Source organism: Rhinopithecus roxellana, chromosome 15 (assembly GCF_007565055.1).
Source record: "Rhinopithecus roxellana isolate Shanxi Qingling chromosome 15, ASM756505v1, whole genome shotgun sequence".
In the NCBI taxonomy this organism is placed as follows: domain Eukaryota; kingdom Metazoa; phylum Chordata; class Mammalia; order Primates; family Cercopithecidae; genus Rhinopithecus; species Rhinopithecus roxellana.
The window spans coordinates 56,301,117-56,314,599 of NC_044563.1; the positions used below are offsets into that span (position 1 = coordinate 56,301,117).

Sequence of the window (13,483 nt, forward strand, 5' to 3'; positions counted from 1 at the left end):
AATCCCAGCACTTCGGGAGGCCAAGGCAGGAGGACTGGTGGAGCCTAGGAGTTCACGACCACCCCGGGCAACATAGTAAAACCCCATGTGAAAGGAAAACATCTTGGGCCCCCAAAATCATTAAGGAAAACTCAAGCTGGAAACTGCTTAGGGCACCCTGCCTCCCATTCTATTCAAAGTCACCCCTCTGCTCACTGAGATAGATGCATATCTGATTTGCCTCCTTTGGAAAGGCTAATCAGAAACTCAAAAGAATGCAACCATTTGTGTATCAACTATCTGTAACCTGGAAGCTCCCTCCCTGCTTTGAGTCTTCCTGCTTTTGCTTCAAGTTGTCCTGCTTTTCCAGACTGAACCAATGTACTTCTTACACGTATTGATTGATGTCTCATGTTTCCTTAAAATGTATAAAACCAAGCTGTGCCCTGACCACCTTGGGCACATGTCTTCCTGGGGCTGTGTCACGGGCGCATCCTATCTTGGCAAAATAAACTTTCTAAATTAACTGAGACCTGTCTCACATTTTCACACCCATCTCTACAAAAAACAAAATTAAAAATTAGCTTGGCATGGTGGTGCCTGCCTGTAGTCCCAGCTACTTGCTGAGGCAGGAGGTATTGAGGGATTCAGGCTGAGGCAGAAAGGATCGCTTGAGCCCAGGAGTTTGAGGCTACACAGCTATGATCACACCACTGCACTCCAGCCTAGGCACCAGGGCGAGACCCTATCTTTAATTTAAAAAAAAAAAAAGGAAGTAAATAAAAGAAAGGAAGAAAGAAAATATTATGGAGCTACTTTTGAGCCCAGTTAAAAGATAACTGTAGAGGCCAGGCACAGTGGCTCACATCTATAACCCCAGCACTTTGGGAGGCCGAGGCAGGTGGATCACCTGAGGTCAGGAGTTCAAGACCAGCCTGGCCAACATGGAGAAACCGTCTCTACTAAAATACAAAAAATTAGCTGGGCATGGTGGCGTGTGCCTGTAATCCCAGCTACTTGGGAGGCTGAGGCAGGAGAATCATTTGAACTTGGGAGGCGGAGGTTGTGGTGAGCCAAGATCGCGCCATTGTACTCCAGCCTGGGAAACAAGAGTGAAACTCTGTCTCAAAAAAAAAAGAAACTGTAGTAGATTAGCTACATCAGTCATGGGTACAGCAAAGGTGGAGAACCAGTAGCAGCATATAATCCAGGCATCCTGTGCTCAATAAATAGTAGTTGTTCTTATTCTTGGAATAACCCTACTGGTCAAAAGAGAGGTATTTAACATGATATTCCATATTTCAACTTAATTTTCAGATTCTAGGTGAAGACATCCAGTAAGACAGAAAAAGCAAAATGCTACGAGAAAGCACATTCTTTCCTAAACACACACACAAATCTGTCTTCATAAATTTCTTCAGATAAAGGTATTTTTTAAACTAGGCAATGATTCAAACATAACAACATAAGTAACATAAGTAAACAATAACATATATAAATGATCATCAAGGTCTCTCTTAGTGATATAAGTAAACAGTCATAAAAGTCTCTCTTTATAATAGGAAATGTAGAAACAGAAAGGTTAGACAGGTTAATTTGGAGATGACAACTACTTGAAACCACAGTCTAAAATTACCTGCTGACCCAAGTATTTCAGCCCATCCAAACAGACTTTCCATTCAATCAACAGCTGGTAGATGTTTTCCTTTCCACCCCATATCTTCACCACGAAACAAGACACAGATGTATCAAGACGGTCTGGCATAATTCCAAAATCGAGACTTCGCCATGTGGGATTCTGCTCATGAAAATGAAAACAGGCTTTAGGACAACTCTACTTGTTTACAATTATTTCAATTAGGTGGCAAATCATTTTGTTTTTCAAAACCAAAAGACCTCATAAATACATTAAATTGCAAACTTAAGTAAACCAAGAAGACATTACAATTAACATAAAAGGGGTGATAATGGTACTTTTGAATTTCTCTGCTTACTTATTACAGTCATTAGAAGAAGCGTATATTCCCATTTCTCACTTACATGGTTTCATATGGTAATTCATTCATTTATTCAACATTTAATACATGATTATTAAGAGCCAACACATAAACAATGCCCTCAAAGAGTCTCCAACTTACTGTTGGATTCAAACCTCCATTTAAATAATTACACTGTTTTGTGCAAAGTTCAATAACAGAATTATGCATAAGGCTACACAGCAGCAGAGAAAGGAAAAATAAACTCTGAAGAACAGGGGAAGATATCACAAAGGCTGCAAAACCTGGCTTTTAACAGATAAGTGGGCTTTCACCAGATTAAAATAAGGAATTTCAGGAAAAGGGGGACACAATATGAAAAGAGCTCAGAGGTGTAAAATGCCAAGGTGTGGTCAAGGCATTCAGGACTACTGCTGGACCACACAATACAAAAGTGGCAGGACACAAAGCTGGACAGACACACAAGGAACTGAACTGAAGGATCTTTTATGCCTTTTACTAGGAGGGAATACTTCACTCTGTACAACAGTGGGGCCATTGAAATGTTTTCAAGTTGAAAATAACAAGGTCAGCTTTATGCTCTGAAAGAACATTATTTCTCATTAAGAGAATCATCCAGGGAGTTGAAACCCTCTCTGAAAAGTGAAAATGTTAAGGAGCTTTCATAACATCAAAGGAATGAACTACAATGTAATTATGTCAACTACTTTCATTTATTTCCCCTACATTAAACATAAGGGCTTTCACTGCTGAATGTAAACAAAATCAACCTATTAAATTACCAATTTTCATATTATGTAAATCAGTAAATCAAAGGGTCTTCAGATAAGGGTAACTAACTGTTCTTGGCTTTGTGGCAGTTTTTCTTCCTGACGAAAGTGTGAGGTGGGAGAGGACACTGAATACTACCAAAAATAGCATGATGACAACCTAGCATGCACATTTATGCAGTCAGTTTTATACTGGATTGTATAAAACTAAATGCTAGCCATGCAAGAATTTCAGTCTAAGATCAACAGAATTCCACTCTTATATGACCTCTAGTCTGTATCTCACTATAACTGTTTTAGCAGTCCTGCTAAATAGGCGCAGAGATTCATCTAAATGTGAAGCCAACATTAAGGTCTGGGAGTAACTATGCTGACCCACGCTACAAGAAATGCTTACAGTTCTTCAGGCTAAAGGGAAACAACACTGGATACAGACTTGGATCTAAGCGAAGGAATGGGGAGCACTGGCAATCGTAAATATGTGGGTAAATATAAAAGACTATATGGCCCAAGGGTGAATGAAGGGAGCCATCCATTTCCGATAATGACGGGACAATCCTTTCACTGAAAACTAAAATGTCAGCTAAAATACTTTTTAAATAATAATAATAATCACCCTTAACATCAAGGAATTTCCAAGTCAAGAAAGAAAGAACCCAGAGAGATAAGTGGAGATCCAGAGGTCTTTGTCGTGAAGTCATGCCAGATCTATACAAAACCGTGGCTTTGGTTTTCTTTTTGGGGTAGAGACAGGGTTTCACTATGTTGCCCGCACTAGTCTCATACTCCTAGGCTCAAGCAATGCTCCCACCTCAGCCTCCCAAAATGCTAGGATTACAGGGGTAAGCCACTGCACGTGGCCAGTTTTGGCATTCTTAAAGGAAGCAAGGATATAATTCAAGAGCCAGGCCCAGGTCCCACCCATGACTAAAAAATGTCCCTCTCCACACTGAGCTGGAACCACAAAAGGGCTATACCCCTAAACAGCACAAGTGAAACTAAATTCACCAAATCCCTACCCACAAATGTCTGTAGGGAAGGTTGCCATGACGGGTAAGAGGAGAACCTTCCTTGGAAGTAGAAATTACACAGAATGCAGCAGAGACAAAAAGAACAATATATAAAAAAAAAAACAAGGTTTAAAAACATGGATGACAGAGTAAAAAGATCTGATATGCATTTAGCAAGCAGTCCAGAGAGAGAAAATGGATTACGGAAGGAGGCAAGGAATTGTTTAAAGAGATAAGTAGCAATTTCCTAGACTGATTTAAAAAATAATAATAATAATAATTCACAAGTTTAAATACCTAACAGGTCCTAAACAAGATAAATAAATCCATATCAGAACACATAAAACCAAGTAACTGACAACCAAGAAATCCACTCAATGAAAATATTCTTCACAAATCAGAGTAAAATGAATGCATGTTCATACAAAAAAAAACTTGGGAGTGTAACACTAACATATGCTCACTAAAGAAAATCCTAAAGGATGCACTTTAGGCAAAGTAAACTCAGAACATTTTTGCTGCAAGAATGAATGAAGAGCAAATAAATGGTACCTACAAGAGTAAACCCAAAGGAGGGGTAGGATGTCTGACATGATAAAATGAGTAGCTCAGCAAATTTTTCCCCCAAAAAGCAACAGTAAAACTGGACAAAATTCACAATCCACTGGCAGGAGACACTGGCTTGAGGTATCTAAGCATAAAGTCGCCAATCACTGGACGACCACTAAGCTATGCAGACATAGGAGTAATCACTAGAAATGTAGATGGGCTTTGGAACAGCAGCAGACCATCACCCAAACAGAACCACTGGCTTGTGGAATAGCTTTGAAGGATCACGTAGCTTCAGCCTTTCCTCTGGCAAATGAAGACAGGCAGAGTGGTAGAGAGGAAAGTGCTATAATGAACCATGCTGTTGAATTACATAATTCCCTGTGTCTCAGAATCATCAGTTATAAAACTATCACCTCACAGGGTTTTTATGAAGCTTGAACAGAACAGTAATAAAAAACTAATTATAGCAATAGCTACTATTTTAATACTTACTAGCGACAGTCACTATATAAAGTATTAATAATAGATAAAAAGGGCATAGAGAATGCTTATTCTGGCACATACAAATATTTAATCTGCTGAATAAATTAGCCTTGTTAATCCTAACAATAAACCCACATGAAGTAAATAAGACGATCTGTTAATTCCAATAGTTAAGACAAAATACCGTATTTCATCAAATCCAAGACATCACCAATCATAAAATGCATCATAACTTTATATACAACTTAAAAAGAACTGATTTTAAGATGCATCTAGATTGTGCAGGAATGTTAAATTGTGAAAAAATTAAAAATCAATAAAATCAATAAAACACAGAAGCTGAGTCTTCTTGCCTAAGGTCACTTAGTAAAAACAGTATCAGAATTTGAATCTAGTTCTCTAGAATTTGTCTTATGTTCATTTTGTGTGTGTGTGTGTTTTTCTTTTTTTTTTTCTTTCTACCAAATTACAAAAGACAGAATTTAGAACAAAGGTGGGCTAAAGAGAATGTCAACAATTTCCTTATTTTATATCTCACAGCCAGAGGCAGAAACAGGAAGAAAGAACTCTGCCCTCTCCCTATGCCCTATTCTCCAGGAGAAAGGAACTGGGGAGACTCCACAGGTCTCACAAGAGCTCTTGCTGCTCCATCACCAGACTCTACAGCTGACGAGGGCTGAGACAAAACAACCGACTAAACATAATAGCAAAGCCTAGACCACTACTACAAGAACGAAGCATTCATTACAGATTAGCTAAGAAGGAACTGGCCCTCCGCTGGTTCACCCAACTGTCCACCAAGGACACTGAGAAACCTGTAGCTAGAAATGCTGGGGAAAAGCCTTCTAGCCTGCAGCCTGAGGATGTGCCTGCTCCCCTGGAACTGAGTACCCTTCACCAACTCTACCTTATATGAGTAATGGCATCATTTGTGAGCCATTTACTACATGGTGAGCACTATAACTGATTTAATTTAACATGAACTACAGGACAAACAAGCAAGCTGCATACAACATAGAAAGAGACAAAATGAGGGCTTCCTCTAGCTTACATATCCTAGGAATAAAAGCAATAAAAGGGACATTTGGATTTGCCTAGTCCACCTCAAGTTCTGAAATGAGGAAGCTGACAGCCTCTGGTGGGAGCCCCTCCCTGCCTCTACCCCCACCCATTCTTTTCCTGGTTAAGGTTTCTGTAACCACTAGGTTTCAGTTCAAACATCTCTTCCTCAGAAGCCTTCCCAGTTCTCCTCCTAACTGTCAGCCTTCTCTCCCTTCCACCCACTGTGAGGATGGGGCTTTTTTTGCTATTGTTTTCCAGAGTAGATAATACAGTAACCTGGAGACAAAGTTAAGTATTCAAATATCTGCAGAATAAAAATATATATATATATACCTATTCCTGGCACTTTGCTGCAAGAAGACCTAATCACTTTGGGGTCGAAAATATTAAATTTAAGTCCAAGACCAGAAAGCACAGCTTAAGATTCATTTGGAAAAAGTGATTCGCTTTCTCACCTAATATGAATCATGCTTTATAAACAGAGAATAAAAACCATTTTACTCATTTTTACTACTGCTATAATTATTACAAGAAAGGGGGAACAATGAAAGCTGTGTGTTCACTGATGTCCTTGAGGCTGGCTGCTGCTCCTCTATGCTCCCATAGGAACCTGTGAGTAGTTAACTTTCTTATGGCACCTGGCATGACACATCACCATCACTGATTTTTTTGCCTGTCTTCCCCTCCAGAACGTGAGCACCTCAAAGGCAGGGATTTCTACCAATGTATTTATCCTCTACAATATCCAGCACCATTACCAAAGGTTCAGTGTGCCAGGTACTATACTACTAATTTGACTATATATTCTTTCTTAATCTTCACAAAACTCAAGAGTCCTATAAAACAGACAGCACTATCCCAATTTTTCAGAAGCTGACGCTAAGAATTATGAAGTCACTTGTCTAAGATCATATGGTTGGTTATATCTGGAACAGGAAGACAAAATCAGTATCTGGAACAGGAAGACAAAATCAATATCTGAAAATCATGGCAGCAGGCCGGGCGCGGTGGCTCATGCTTGTAATCCTAGCACTTTGGGAGGCTGAGGCGGGCGGATCACAAGGTAAGGAGTTCAAGACTAGGCTAGCCAATATAGTGAAACCCCATCTCTACTAAAAAATACAAAAATCAGCCGGGTGTGGTGGTAGGCGCCTGTAGTCCCAGCTACTCAGGAGGCTGAGGCAGGAGAATCACTTGAATCTGGGAGACAGAGGTTGCAGTGAGCCGAGATCGCACCACTGCACTCCAGTCTGGGCGACAGAGAAAGACTCCGTCTCATAAATAAATAAATAAAATTTAAAAACATGGCAGCATTAGATCACTTTTGTATATGAGGAAGGCCATGTAGTGGGGACTGAATAATGGGGTCTTATGTCCCACACAGCCCCTGAAGGTCAAGTATAATATAATCATTACTGTTCCTCCTGATAACCTTGAGTTGATGAGGAAAGGTTGAACAATCTTCCCTTATTTAAGAAAGGGGAGAGGAAGGAAATCCATTAAAAGATAATATGGATATGAAAAACTCAAATGGTAACATTTTACTAAACTGGAATTCAACAGATCACCAACTCCATTTATCCTTGAATAGTCAAAAAGAAGATGAAAAAGGGCTTCTTAACTATCAAGATCCCATCAACTTTTTTAAAAAGCCTCCAATACTTGTTCAGAACTTGTTTATTCTTAATTGGCATTAACTGGCATGATTTTCCAGAATAAGTGCTCCACAACATAAATACCATAATACCATATTAAACTAAACTAAAACCACAACATAACACCATAATCCCACCAGAATGGCTAAAATTTAAAAGACAGATAATACCAAGTCTGGGCAAGGATAGAGCAACTAAAAATCTCACACTGCTGGTAAGGATGCAACTGGTACAAACGCTTGGGAAAATTATTTAGCAATATCTATGAAAGCTGAACATAACCTATAACCCAGCACTTAATTCCACTTCTAAGTACATACCTCAGAGAAATGCACACATACGTTCATTAGAATTAGTGAGCTACTATATACAACATGAACAAATCTCACAAACATTATGCTGAGCAAAAAGCAGATGCAGGCCGGGCGCAGTGGCTCGTGCCTGTAATCCCAGCACTTTGGGAGGCCGAGGTGGGCAGATCACTTGAGGTCAGGAGTTCGACACCAATCTGGCCAACACAGTGAAACCCTGTCTCTACTAAAAATACAAAAAAAAAATTAAACTGGTATGGTGGTGCACACTTGTAATCTCAGCTACCTGGGAGGCTGAGGTGGGAGAATCACTTGAACCTGGGAGGCGGAGGTTGCAGTGAGCCAAGATCCCACCACTGCACTCCAGCCTGGGCAACCAGAGAGACTCTGTCTCCAAAAAAAAAAAAGCAGAGGGGGGGCACATGCCATGGTGTTAGAAGTCAGAAGAGAGGTTCTCTTTGGGAAAAGGTAGTGATTGAAAAGCAAGAGATAGGCCGGGTGCAGTGGCGCATGCTTGTAATCCCAGCACTTTCGGACGTCGAGGCGGGCAGATCACCTGAGGTCAGGAGTTCGTGACCAGCCTGACTAACATGTTACGATGAAACTCTGTCTCTACTAAATACAAAAAAATAGACAGGCATGGTGGCACATGCCTGCAATCCGAGCTACTTGGAATGCTGAGACAGGAGAGTCGCTTGTACCTGAAAGGCAGAGGTTGCAGTGAGCCGGGATCACACCATTGTTCTCCAGCCTGAGCGACAAGAGTGAAACTCCATCTCAAAAAATAAATAAATAAAAGAAAGAAAGAAAAGCAAGAGATGATCGTGTTTCATTGATCAGTTCCTTTTGAAAAGTCATAAGGCTATTATTTGTGCATTTACTAGATGTGTGCTATACCTCAATAAAAAGTAATGAAACTATTTTTTTAAAAGATCCAACAAGAGAAAAAACAGGAGGTGCCCCACTGAAATAAATCAAATGAAGTCATCTCTTCCTGATGTATATCCTAAAGCCTAAACCTTCCTGGTCTTCAATTTATACCTTAAAAGGTAGTCATTTACTCCCCTTTGTGTAAGACTGCCTTTCAATAAAAGTAAATATATTCTAAAATATGAAGTAGCATAATTTCCTATTACTATTAGAGTGATAAAGTATCAGAAAAAGCAGAAAATAATACCTCCTTTCAAAGTGAAAAAATGAGACTTGGTGAATGTATCTGAAGGGGCATAATGCATGGCAAGGAAGGGGGTAGATACACTTGGGGGTTGTTGTAGCAAATATTCTTAAATACTTCATTCAAAATCAAATGCCTCTGGAGGACAGAGAAGTTTTTTGAAGTTATTTCATGTGGTTGAATAGATGACCTGGGTGTTCTTTCTAAGCCAATACAACACTAATACAGTAGAGCTATTGTCAATCTTCTGATTACAAAGACCTTCCTTTATACTATTACAAAATAGTTGCCAGAGAGTGAGCAATAATTCCTAAGTTGGTACATTCAAATACAGGCAGATACAGCCCGCCACACATTCAAAGATTTTACAGCCTACCATTTTTACCATATAGGCCCAGATGATTTTTTTATTTATATTTAACCTACACATACCCGCCCAATTTCTATATGAACAAATTAAACAAGTACTATTATCATCCAGGGACCTGTACCACCATATTCACTGAAAAGTACAATTGCAGAATATCAGGATATTTATAAGCTCTGAAAAGTTCGCTATCTACTATGTACCCACAAAAGGACCTAAAATCATTATTACTATAATGTTGCTTGATAACCAATGTATGGTTACAAGAACACAATCAATAACTCATGAAAGGTGTTCTAACTTTCTGAAACCATACAACACATCTCACTGGAATAGCATACTGATTTTATCATTAGTCGTAATACAATAAACTCTCTTTCCCTGTCCCATTCACTTTTATTCAGACTTCCTATCTCAATTTGGAAATTACTAATTGTTAGAAACCTTTCCTAACTTCTCCCTCCAAACTAAGATAAATAACACTTTTACATGTTTTCATAGCATCCTGTTCTTCCCTGGTACTATATATAATTCCATGTGTTGATTATCTCTGTCTCCCTTCAAATCATGTAGTTAACCAGACAGAACTTGGAAAACTTTGAAGATGATGCAGTTTAAAAGACAGTGACATAATCTGACATACGCTACACACACACACACACACACACACACACACACACAGATTAATTCATTCAATCATAATTCAACTGAAACATAAAGTTGGTTTGAGAAGCACTCAGACCAGTAACTCGTAAAAAGTATTTGTACTGTTTAGCCAGTTTTTTCCCAAAGATTTAAAAACAGCTCAGTCACAATCTCAACAGAACTTTATAGTTCTGATAAACTGTGCCACATGCTTTCCCTAAAATGCACGCTCTAGAACTTGTTTATTCAATGATAAAGCCTATCACTGACCTCTGTTAGCCCTCTAGCTAACAGAGTGGAAGAAAGTGGGATATAAGGGAGGCTGCAAAACAGCAGGGCTCTGGAACACTGGTTTTACCAGTTACTAGCTGTGTGACCTAGATCAAGTTCCTCTGCCTGCTGAACCTGGTTCCTCAGCTGTAAAACAAGCCTATCTCTTAGCATATCTCTTAGCTTGGATTGCTGTTATCAGGATGAGAAATAATGTATGACATGACCAACATGCTACTTCAATCATAGGTGGGTACTTAAAACTGATACCTCTTCTTTAGTTAAAAAATCCATGTACAGAGACATTTCAAAACACACACAAATTAGCTATCAATATACTCCCACCACGAGATTTTTAATATTCTAATAAAAGTTTAAAATTCCTTTTTGGGAAAATAACCAATGATTAGATTAACTTTATAACTGTTAAAGGCAGATGTGGGTTCATGACATAATTATTCTCTTTTATAAACATGAAAAACCAACTTTTAGAGAATTTAGTCACTTTGGTTGTTATTGCTTCAACAATTTTAGTTATTAATTAACCAAATGACCCTTCAATAATATCAAGAATCTAACCTCTCCCTGAACCCAAGAAGAGATGATTTGGAGGGCACGGCTAGCTGAAGCCAGAGACATTAACACTGAGCTTTACATTCATCATGAATTGTTCTATGCTAAATATGTCATGAATAAGGTGAGGGTCCTGGTCCACCAGATGTGCCCCATTTTGCATTACTTGTAATGCTATGCCTTCCAATATCTAATTCTCATTCTCACGCTCCTTAGGCCTTGACCATCATCTCCTATTGCTCCAGGCCATTCCCTCTGCTGCCCTGATCCTCAATTCCCTTGCACCTGTCTCTCTATTATACGTGCATAGCAACATCTCAAATCACCTCTGCTCACTGCACTCCAGCCTTGCTAACTTCTTAGCCATTTTTTGAACACCTCAAGTACCCTCCTGTCTTTCCACTTTCCTGTTTCTTGTTCTGGAACAGTATTCCTGAAATAGCTATATAGCTTGTTCCCTCACTTCTGTCAGATGTCTCCTCAAGTGACATCTACTATGTGACTGCTGCAGAAAAACTGCAATCCCCTGGCAGGTACTCCCTTATTCTGCTTCAGTTTACTCCGTTCTATTTATTACCATCCAACATAGTCCCACTTACCAGTTCTAACATGCATGTTTTTTCACATTGTAAGATGAATTCTGGTTTTAGAAATAGTAAAATCAATAAAGTCCTACAATCTTTGACCACCAGGTGGCAGTCATCCAGTGTCATTGTATCTACATGCACACCCTTAAAAGTAGCCCTGTTTGATCCTAAGTTAGGCCTAATGTTGGCACTACATGTGCTGAGTTTAATTGCCATTTAAAATATTTCTCTTGATTTATATTGAAAAAAAATTTGGTAATATTTAACAATTTAAATTCAAAACTTTTTTTAAAAATCAAGTGTTCACAACCATGTAAACAGAACTCTCACAGACTGAGGGTGAGAGTATAAATCAAACAATAATTTTGGAAAACTATTTGGCAGCTTTAGCTGACCATATGCATATTCCTAGCAATTCTACTCCGAGATGTATACTCAACAGAAATACATCCATACATTTATTTTTCTGTGATTTCATACAATGGAATATTATAAAGCAAACAAACCACAACTATATCCCACAAAGTAAATGAATCTTACTATATAAAATTGAAACATGGCAATCGGACACAAAAGAGTGCATACTATATTATTTCATTTATACAAAAACAGGTAAAATTAGCCTATGGTGTTAAAAGTCAGGAAAGTAACAGTGACTGGAGAGGGCATGAGAGGGCTTCTTAGGCACTGGAAATATTCTATTTGTTGATCTGGATGCTGGTTATACAGGTGTATTCAGTTTGAGATAATTCAACATGCTGTATACTCATGATCTATAAACTCTTCTATAAATGTCAAATTTCAATAAAAAGTATTAAGATTTTGTGTAGGTAGAAAGCACAAACAGAGCAATGAGGCATGAATTTGGTATTAGAGAAGCAAATATCTGTCACTGGAGAAATGACTTCATCCAACCTCTTTAAAGGACTTAAGGAAGTAAATATTTTACTGCTAATAGGATTCCTTATCACAAGGAAAATAATGCACCTGAAGGAAGGAAAGACTGCTAAATATCTTGGAATGGATTGAAGAAACTCCAAAGTAACAAGAGGTTAGTAAAATTGAATCACAGCTCATAAGACTATTGCCCAGCACTTATGTTCAGTTTAATCAGAGTGTTTATTTTTTGTAAATGTAAAGTAACAGTGAGTCTTACAGCCAGAAACTTAGATTTGGGTACATATATATATATGTCATACTAAACATATATTATATTGTTTGTTTGCCAAGTCAAAGCAAATCACGATACAATGACTATGGAGATTACAAACATAAACCACATGAGGTCCCTGCTTTCTGAAATTTATTATTACATATCAAAGAAGCTAAGACAACCACACAAAAAGCTATTATATGGATTTATAACAAGACTACTGGTATTTTAAAAAAAAAAAAAAGCGCAAAGTTTTTTATTTAGTTTTTTTGTTGTTGTTGTTGTTGTTGTTTTCTTGAGATTGGGTTCTCACTGTGTCGCCCAGGCTGGAGTGCAGTGGTGCAGTCATAGTTCACCACAATCTCAAATTCCTGGGCTCAAGGAGTCCCCCTGCCTCAGCCTCCCAACTAGCACGGAACTACATGTATGTACCACCATGCCCAGCTAATTTTTTTTATTATTTATTTATTTTATTTATTTATTTATTAAGGTTTTTTTTTTTTTTTTTTTTTTTTTTTTGGTAGAGATGGGAGTCCCATCATCTTGCCCAGGCTGATCTCAAGCTCCTGGGCTTACATGATCCTCCTGCCTCAGCCTCCCAAAGTACTGGGATATAGGTGTGGGCCACCACACTCAGCTCAAAATAATTCGTTTTTCCTTTGAGACAGGGTCTCAACTCTGTCACCCAAGCTGGAGTGGCACAATCTTGGCTGACAGAAACCTCCGCCTCTAAGGCTTAAGCAATCCTCTCGCCTCAGCCTCCCAAGAATTGGGACTACAGGTACACACCACCATACCCAGATAATTTTTGTATTTTTTGGTAGAGATGGGGTTTTGCTACGTTGCCTAGGCGGTCTTGAACTCCTAGGCTCAAGCTATCCACCCACCTCAGTCT

At 38.7% G+C, this 13,483-nt stretch overlaps 1 protein-coding gene across 2 annotated transcripts in view; it reads right to left on the minus strand.

Annotated features, from left to right (window-relative positions):
- Positions 1-13,483, minus strand: part of UVRAG (UV radiation resistance associated) — a 335,339-nt gene that overhangs the window by 268,949 nt on the left and 52,907 nt on the right. For both annotated transcript variants that reach the window (XM_030917811.1, XM_010366787.1), the window contains exon 4: positions 1,616-1,777. In XM_030917811.1, the coding sequence (XP_030773671.1) occupies positions 1,616-1,777 (162 nt within the window). The remainder of the gene's footprint in view (positions 1-1,615; positions 1,778-13,483) is intronic.